Here is a 9,800-nt window from a genome sequence, read left to right on the forward strand (position 1 = left end):
TAATACACAACAGATTACACATTACTATATGCTGATTAGGGTCTCAAAAAAAGGCAAAAGTTTGAAATGCAAAGTGGCAAATAAGGAGATAAGTGAAACTCAATGAACAAAGCCAAAACTTTCTTAAATCAATCTATTGATGTTTTGATTGCCATGCTTTGTGGCCATGAGCAAGCTCCAACTTCCCTGTGCTTGTTCCTTGATTTACAAACAAGCTGCTATCAGGTTGCATAAGATGTCTAAAAGCACTTAACACAGTACCTGACATATGCCAGGTTTCAAAAATATTTTTAGGGCCGGGCACGGTGGCTCACGCCTGTAATCCCAGCACTATGGGAGGCCGAAGCAAGAGGATCACGTGGTCAGGAGATCGAGACCATCCTGGCCAACATGATGAAACCCCATCTCTACTAAAAATGCAAAAATTTGCTGAGCATGAAGGTGCACACCTGTAATCCCAGCCACCTGGGAGGCTGAGGCAGGAGAATAGCTTGAACCTGGGAGGCAGAGGTCATAGCAAGCTGAGATCATGCCACTATACTCCAGCCTGAGCGACAGAGCAAGATTTCATCTCAAAACAAGAAAAAACAAAACGAAACACTGAAAAAACCAGGCCTGGCATGGTTGCATGTACCTCAGGAGGCTGAGGTGGGGAGAAACACACGAGCCCTAGTTTGAGTATAGCCTGGACAGCATGGCAAGACCCCCATCTCCCCCACCAAAAACCTGCAAAGCTGCATTACTTCTCAGTATATCACATTGTTTCTAGAACTAATGCAAAAAAGTTATTTATACATTCTCTGAAAGTAGTTAAGGATCTGCTATGCACATCCACAGAATATTTAGGTATTTTTACCCAAAAAATTCCTATTGCGCAATTTCAGAAACACTTCATAGAGTTCCAGTAGTGTACTGGAACTGTGAAATCTGCATTCTATATTACACTAATTTATATTGGATAGTCTAATATATAAAAACTTTATCATTTCTAGAACAGAAGTTGTATAATAAAATTATACCGGCAGTTCTTATAACTACTTACATTTCCTTCAAATGCCTTATTTCTTGAATTGTTTGAAAAGCAAGTTCTTGTAGCTTTTCTGGAGCAAAGTTATTACTTATTGCTTTTTGAAATACCTCATGGAGAACCGTACCAATCAGCATTTGGCGTGTGGCTGGCTCTGAGCTCTGTAAAAACAAATCACATAATTTATTTCACAGCATATTAACAGACACAGTTATATATTTATTACCCAATCTACTAAACCACCACAGCCAAAATGCACTGGTAAGACAAATGCCAAAATATTAAACAATTTTTTTTCTGGTGGGAGAAAAAAAACTTTCTTCTATTCAGAATTATCTGAATTAATGTATGAGTTACTTTTTTTTAAACAGAGTCTTGCTCTGTCACCCACGCTGAAGCACAGTGGCATGATCTCAGCTCACTGCAACCTTCACCTCCCAGGTTCAAATGATTCTCATGCCTCAACCTCCTAAGCAGCTGGAATTACAGGTGTGTGTCAACATGCCCAGCTAACTTTTTTTTTGTATTTTTAGTAGAGACAGGGTTTCACCATGTTGGTCAGGCTGAGTATGAGCTACTTTTAAAATCAACATTCTCCATTTAAAAAAAAATTAAAATAACCAATATTCAAAACTTTAAAATATTCTCAAATAATTAACATTTTTTTAAAGTATTGTTCTCTTCACTTGATAATCCACCCAACAGGAAAGTCAATATAGCGGGCACAGTGGCTCAGGCCTGTAATCCCAGCACTTTAGGAGGCCGAGGAAGGCAGATCATGAGGTCAAGAAATCGAGATCATCCTGGCCAGCATGGTGAAACCCTGTCTCTAGTAAAAATACAAAAAAATTAGCTGGGCATGGTGGCGCATGCCTATAGTCCCAGCTACTCAGGAGGCTGAAGCAGGAGAACAGCTTGAACCCAGGAGGCACAGGCTGCAGTGAACCAAGTTGACACCACTATACTCCAGCCGGGCGACAAAATGAGACTCCATCTCAAAAATAATAAAAAATAAAAAGCCAGCACAGTGGCTCATGCTTGTAATTCCAGCACTTTCAGAGGCTGAGTCAGGTGGATCACTTGATGTTGGGAGTTCAAGACCAGCCTGACCAACATGAAGAAACCCCATCTCTACTAAGAATACAATCAGCTGACCGTGGTGGCGCATGCCTGTAATCCCAGCTACTTGGGAGGCTGAGGCAAGAGAATGGCTTGAACCCGGGAAGCAGAAGTTGTGGTGAGCCTAGATCACACCATTGCACTCCCGCCTGGGCAACAAGAGTGAAACTCTGTCTCAAAAAAAAAAAAAAAGTCAATAAAGACATACATAGATGATAAACTCATGTAAGTAAAAGATACCATTCAAGGCCAGGCACGGTGGCTCACACATGTAATCCCAGCACTTTGGGAGGCCGAAGCAGGCAGATCATTTGAGGTCAGGACTTCGAGTTCAGCCTGACCAACATGGTGAAACCCTGTCTCTACTAAAAATACAAAACTAGCTGGGCGTGGTGGTGCGCGCCTGTAATCACAGATACTCAGAAGGCTAAGGCAGGAGAATTGCTTGAACCCGGGAGGCGGAGGCTGTGGTGAGCCGAGATCATGCCACTGCATTCCATCCTAGGCGACGGAGCAAGTTTCCATCTTAAAAGAAAAAAAGATACCATTCAAACCTACTTAGCAGTAATATTTGGGAAGAAAAAAAAATTTTTTTTAACCTACAGTAGAGATTTTTGGCAAGAAATTTTTCTCCACTCAGAAAGAAACAGTACTTCATATCCTGATTAACTCTTCTATTAGCCTAGAAATCTCTGTTGAAGCTACCAAAACACTAGATGAAGTTCACCAAAAAACTAGATGAATTTCATCAAAATATTCAGCAGAAATTTTAAAAATTAAATGACAGAGGAACTCTCTGTGCTATTTTTCAAGTTCTATGTGAGTCAAAATTTTATTAAAAAAAAAAGTTTTTTAAAACTTAATATTCAGGCCGGGCGCGGTGGCTCACGCCTGTAATCCCAGCACTTTGGGAGGCTGAGGTGGGTGGATCACGAGGTCAAGAGATCGAGACCATCCTGGTCAACATGGTGAAACCCCGTCTCTACTAAAAATACAAAAAATTAGCTGGGCATGGTAGTGCGTGCCTGTAATCCCAGCTACTCAGGAGGCTGAGGCAGGAGAATTACCTGAACCCAGGAGACGGAGGTTGCAGTGAGCCGAGATCGCGCCATTGCACTCCAGCCTGGGTAACAAGAGCGAAACCCCGTCTCAAAAAAAAAAAAAAAAAAAATTTATTCAGGCAGAGCACAGTGGCTCATGCCTATAAGTCCCGGCTACTCAGCAGGCTGAGGTGGGAAGATCACTTAAGCCTGGGAGGTCAAGGCTTCAGTGACTCACTGCACTACAGCCTAGGTGACACAGTGAGACTATGTCTCAAAATGAAATAAAACCACGTTTCAAGAAAAATAAATAAAAACCTGGGTGTTGGGTACATGGGTGTTTATTACAATCATTTCTTTGTATGCTTGAAATAGCCCAAAATACATTTTGTTTGTTTTTGAGATGGAGTCTTACTCTGTAACCCAGGTTGGAGTGCAGTGGCATGATCTCAGCTCACTGCAACCTCTGTCTCCCAGGTTCAAGTGATTCTCCTGTCTTAGCCTCCTGAGTACCTGGGATCACGGGAGCACACTACCACACCCAGCTAATTTTTATATTTTTAGTAGAGATGGGGTTTCACCATGTTGGCCAGGCTGGTTTCGAACTCCTAACCTCGTGATCTGCCCACCTCAGCCTCCCAAAGTGCTGAGATTATAGGCATGAGCCACCCCACCTAGCCCTAAAATACATTTTTAGAAGAGACTTCTAAAAATGTAGAAGTTTAGTGGGAATCACATGAAGCCAAGTTTGGAATTGTGTCTAGGTGTGTTTAAATTTTAAAGTTTATCATTTTTTTTATTATAATTACTTATCTTATTAAGCCCTAAACAAGACTCAAAGGACTCAGGAAGCTGGCCTTTAGTCTCAGCACTGCCACTTCATAGCTACGTGACTATGGGTAAGTCACTTAACCTCTCTGAGCCCATTTTCCTCATCTATAAAATGCAGCTGATTAATACCATTTATTTTTTAGGGCTGCTGGAAGGATTAAGTGAAACAAGGAATGTAACAGTACTGTGTAAACTCTCAGACCCTGCAGAAATATTAATTGTTACTATTATTTACCCTAAAAGTTTCACTCAGGACAGCTCTTCTCATACATCGAATACTACTGGCTATGCTTGTGCCAGAAATCAGCATGTCTGGATACAAAATCAAATACCCAAAATCTTTATCTATTATCCAAGTATCAGCTGTGCAGTCTCCCTCCAAATGTATGATATCTCCTGGTTCTACTGATACAGAACACCTGCAAATAAAGCAAAGTTAAAGTATAAATACATTGTTTAGGTTCCTACATTTAAACACACTAGGGGCCGGGAGCGGTGGCTCATGTCTGTTATCCCAGCACTGTGGGAGGCCAAGGTGGGCAGATCACGAGGTCAGGAGTTCAAAGCCAGCCTGGCCAACATGGTGAAACCCCATTTCTACTAAAAATACAGAAATTAACTGGGTGTGGTGGCATGTGCCTGTATTCCCAGCTACTCGGGAGCCTGAGGCAGGAGAATCACTTGAAACCAGGAGATACAGGTTGCAGTGAGCCGAGATTGTGCCACTGCACTCCAGCCTGGGTGACACACTGAGACTCCATCTCAAAAAATATGTATAAGGGGCCGGGCGCGGTGGCTCAAGCCTGTAATCCCAGCACTTTGGGAGGCCGAGGCGGGTGGATCACGAGGTCAAGAGATCGAGACCATCCTGGTCAACATGGTGAAACCCCGCCTCTACTAAAAATACAAAAAATTAGCTGGGCATGGTGGCACGTGCCTGTAATCCCAGCTACTCAGGAGGCTGAGGCAGGAGAATTGCCTGAACCCAGGAGACGGAGGTTGCGGTGAGCCGAGATTGCGACATTGCACTCCAGCCTGGGTAACAAGAGCAAGACTCTGTCTCAAAAAAAAAAAAAAAAAAAAAAATATGTATATATATATGTGTGTGTGTGCATAATATATATACTATAGATATGTCATATACTATACATATATCATATATATGGTATATATATTTAGGAGGCTTCAAAAAAAATAAATAAGTATTTTACCTGAAGAAAAAAAAGAAAAAAATCATTTCTAAATTTCTGGGTCTTTTTTTTTTTTTTTTTGAGACGGAGTTTTGCTCTTGTTACCCAGGCTGGAGTGCAATGGCACTATCTCGGCTCACCGCAACCTCCGCCTCCTGGGTTCAGGCAATTCTTCTGCCTCGACGTCCCGAGCAGCTGGGACTACAGGCATGTGCCACCATGCCCAGCTAATTTTTGTATTTTTTTAGTAGAGACGGGATTTTACCAAGTTGGCCAGGCTGGTCTCGAACTCCTGACTCAGGTGATCCACCCGCCTCATCCTCCCAAAGTGCTGGGATTAAAGGCATGAGCCACCATGCCCAGCCTAGGATACAGTCTTCTAAATCAGCTCCTAGTCACTCTACTCCTTAACTATGTGTCAAATACATGTAAGAAAAGTCAAAGATCTTCTATAAATCCCAAAGAGAAAAAGGACTTAGTGACAGCAAGGTCTATTGCAAAAGCTATCAAATCTTTGCTAATGTAATACAATAGCTCCAATTATGAATTGGGTTGTTTTAATAATTAATTTAGTCTTAAGACTTACAGGAAATCTACAGCTTCTACAAGGCTTGAAGCATGAAGCCAAACCCAGTGTAGCAATAATAAAATCATATTGAATTAGTTCAAACTAACAGCCTAGACAAAGCGCCAAAGTTAGACCTCTAGCTTTTCTGCATCTACCTCACATATCACACTTTAAGTAGAAAAATCTAAAGCCTAAGAACGTTCATATGTTTTAATTAATTTTGCTCTTAGTTAAAACTAACATGAGTTTAAACTGCAATATTAGAATGTATTGGGAAATAGGAAGTACTCATGTACTTTGTAAATGATTTTCAAATGACAACAAAAGTCAATTTTTGGAATACGAGACTTGAGATACAAGAGTAATAGAAACAATTTTCATGCAGAATTAGGCTAGGATCAAATCTACTCTCTTTTAAACAATTAAATTATAGTAACATTCACAGAAGCCATTTGATGAGTTTTATGATGGTACCCTTAAGACTCAAATTGGTGCTCAAAGTTGCATAAAAATTACCAGTCATTCCTAAGGATGCATAGTTCTTTATTTTCTAGCGACTGAGAAGCAGTGATGACCAGGTGCTTTTCACAGTTTCCCTCTTTGTTCTGTACAGTACTGATTGCCAACACCAGGTACCGGTTATCCATTCCTCGGCTCAGAGCCGTTCTAGGAAAGGAAGCTACCACTTTCTTCTGAAATCTAAAGCACACACATACAAAATTATTTGAGCACAACCATGAAATAAGAAGTCATCCAATCTGTTTTATCTACAAACCAATATTCCAGTTTTCTAGGTTTCTTTCTTCTGAAAACCTATTGCAATAACATTTAGCCAAAATAGGTAAAATTAATAGAGCAAAAACACAGAAGAATTTCTATTATAAAAACTCCCCTGTCAGTGTACTTTATTCATCCGTTGCTGAAAAGAAAAAAAAAATCTAAAAAAAAAAATACTTCCCAGAAGTAATGCCATTTAAAATATGCTCATGGGATGAGATTTTCTATTTTAATTTCTGTAAGGAGTTCTGTGGGACACCAGTGCAATGAGGATTAAGAATAAACTGGAAGGCCGGGCGCGGTGGCTCAAGCCTGTAATCCCAGCACTTTGGGAGGCCGAGGCGGGTGGATCACGAGGTCAAGAGATCGAGACCATCCTGGTCAACATGGTGAAACCCCGTCTCTACTAAAACTACAAAAAATGAGCTGGGCATGGTGGCGCATGCCTGTAGTCCCAGCTACTCAGGAGGCTGAGGCAGGAGAATTGCCTGAACCCAGGAGGCGGAGGTTGCGGTGAGCCGAGATCGCGCCATTGCACTCCAGCCTGGGTAACATGAGTGAAACTCCGTCTCAAAAAAAGAAAAAAAAAAAAAAAAAGAATAAACTGGAAGCCCAGGATGACGGTGCACGCCTATAAGTCCCAGCTACTCAAGAGGCTGAGGTGCTTGAGCACCAGGAGTTTGAGGCTGCAGTGAGATATGATCATGCTACTGCACCCCTTCCTGAGCGACAGAAAAAGATCCCATTTCTGGGGCATAAAAGGAAAAAAAGAAGAAAGTATAAATTGGATAATATTAAACAAGAAATTTCTTTTTTTTTTTTTGAGACGGAGTTTCGCTCTTGTTACCCAGGCTGGAGTGCAATGGCACGATCTCGGCTCACCGCAACCTCCGACTCCTGGGTTGAGGCAATTCTCCTGCCTCAGTCTCCTGAGTAGCTGGGACTACAGGCACGCGCCACCATGCCCAGCTGATTTTTTGTATTTTTAGTAGAGACGGGGTTTCACTATGTTGACCAGGATGGTCTCGATCTCTTGACCTCGTGGTCCACCCGCCTCGGCCTCCCAAAGTGCTGGGATTACAGGCTTGAGCCACCGCGCCCGGCCTAAACAAGAAATTTCTACCACTGGTGCAAACCTTCCCAAAGTACAAGTAAAAGCAGATGTGTTGGACATGATCCTTTTTGTAAATATGAGACTCATGTTATGGAAAAATGTAGTGTCCATGGTTTGCTGAAGTTCTACCATGAGCCACAGAATTGTACTTAGAAATCATTTGGGGCCGGGTGCGGTGGCTCAAGCCTGTAATCCCAGCACTTTGGGAGGCCGAGGCGGGTGGATCACGAGGTCAAGAGATCGAGACCATCCTGGTCAACACGGTGAAACCCCGTCTCTACTAAAAATACAAAAAAAATTAGCTGGGCAAGGTGGCGCGTGCCTGTAATCCCAGCTACCCAGGAGGCTGAGGCAGAATTGCCTGAACCCAGGAGGCAGAGGTTGCGGTGAGCCGAGATCGCGCCATTGCACTCCAGCCTGGGTAACAACAGCGAAACTCCGTCCCAAAAAAAAAAAAAGAAATCATTTGGTCCAACCTGCTAATGTAATGCCGGAAATCTTTTGATAAAATCTCACTGGACAGAAAGTAAGCATAATACCTATCGAATTAGCTAAATTCTTCACAGAGTAAGTCGGAACCTTCGTATTTACATTTATAGTGGGCAAGTCAATTTCTCAGTACTTTCATCCATAGGTCAAAGCTGTCTAAAATTATGCAAAATAATCTCTCCTCAAGAAAACAGCCCTTTTCGGCCAGGCGCGGTGGCTCACGCCTGTAATCCCAGCACTTTGGGAGGCCAAAGCAGGCGGATCACCTGAGTTCAGTAGTTCGAGACCAGCCTGACTCAACATGGTGAAACCCCGCCTCTACTACAAATACAAAAATTAGCCAGGGGTAGGCGGGCGCCTGTAATCCCAGCTATGCGGGAGGCTGAGGCAGGAGAATCGCTTGAACCCAGGAGGCAGAGGTTGCAGTGAGCCAAGATCGCGCCATTGCACTCCAGCCTGGGTTACAGAGTGAGAGTCGTTCTCAAAAAAAGTAAAAAGAAAACAGCCCTTCTCCTATTAAGTAAATGTTAAATCCTCTTAAACCTTCCTTGTTTGACTGCGGCATCAGTGAGGGACCAAAGGAGGGTCCAGTGTCAGTCATTATCTCTCCAGTGATAACACCAAAAGCCTTTCACGTTATCATATAAGTTATCTTTTGTTACTGGACTGTAGATTCTATTGTTTTGCAAACGCTTTACTCAAATACTCCACCTAGTCTCAGGCCATGAATTTCCCAAGATTGGTTATGATGCCTTAAAGATGTTTCTCAAAAGATATTTCTGATCAAAAGCCCAAACGCAAAAGTCCCTCAACGCTAATTAACATTATTGCTATAACATTGAAAATAATTCCACATTATGACCGTGGTTAAATTCCTCTGAAGATTTATATACACCATGCTGAGGGTGCAGAGTTCTCCCAAGGATAAATTAATCCAACTAAAATCCAGGAAAGCCTAGGGCGGTTGTAATTTCCTATCATAAAGACATTTCAGTGGCTGAAACTCCCCAAATCAGGGAAAGCGGTGATATCAAGGGAAAGAATAAACTCCTGGGCGAGGGAGAGTCCAGGCTCTAGCTGACTGTGGCCCTAAAGAACACCTTGAGACGCGGGCCCTGGCTCCGGAGACTCATCGGGTGCCCGGGGACCTGCGCGGGGTCCCTGGGCCCCGGGCCGGGTCAGTCTGGGGCGGCGTGAGAGCGGCCTCTCCCGCTCCTTCTTTCAAATCTCGCGCTTTGTTCCCAAACCCTCCCCCGGCTCCGCTCACAGCTCCGCCGGCAGCGCAGCCTCCTCCCCAAAACTCTTCTCCATCAGCAGCTCCAGTTCGTCCAGGGGCTCCATCCTGGACACAGGGACAGCAAACTGTAGCCAGGAAAACTAGCGGAAACGGGGACAACGCAGCAAACTCGGAAAAGGGAAAAAGGCGCGAGTTTGCGCACATCTTGCGCATGCGCCAATCCACCGAGGTCAAAAGACCTGCGCCAGGCCACCCCTCCCGCGCCGGCGCGGTCCACTTGGGGCGCCTCACCTGAGCAGCAGGGCCCTGGTCCCCGCCTAAGCTCCCATGCTTAGGACTGGGTATACAGGGAGTCTTCATATCTGACGCAGACTGAACGCTCCTGCCTTCTCTCTTTACACTCCAACC

The 9,800-nt window shown here is 43.6% G+C and overlaps 1 protein-coding gene across 1 annotated transcript in view; it reads right to left on the bottom strand.

The window, feature by feature from the left end:
- The window catches only part of DNA2 (DNA replication helicase/nuclease 2), a 59,405-nt gene extending 49,605 nt beyond the window's left edge, over window positions 1–9,800 (bottom strand). The window contains exons 1-4 of the mRNA XM_032252626.1: window positions 9,423–9,800; window positions 6,292–6,474; window positions 4,253–4,436; window positions 1,043–1,188 (exon numbers count right to left, since the gene is read on the bottom strand). Coding sequence (XP_032108517.1) covers window positions 1,043–1,188; window positions 4,253–4,436; window positions 6,292–6,474; window positions 9,423–9,496 — 587 coding nt within the window. The 5' untranslated portion in view covers window positions 9,497–9,800. The remainder of the gene's footprint in view (window positions 1–1,042; window positions 1,189–4,252; window positions 4,437–6,291; window positions 6,475–9,422) is intronic.

This window comes from Sapajus apella, unplaced genomic scaffold, assembly GCF_009761245.1.
Source record: "Sapajus apella isolate SASKATOON/1434 unplaced genomic scaffold, GSC_monkey_1.0 scaffold78, whole genome shotgun sequence".
Classification (NCBI taxonomy): domain Eukaryota; kingdom Metazoa; phylum Chordata; class Mammalia; order Primates; family Cebidae; genus Sapajus; species Sapajus apella.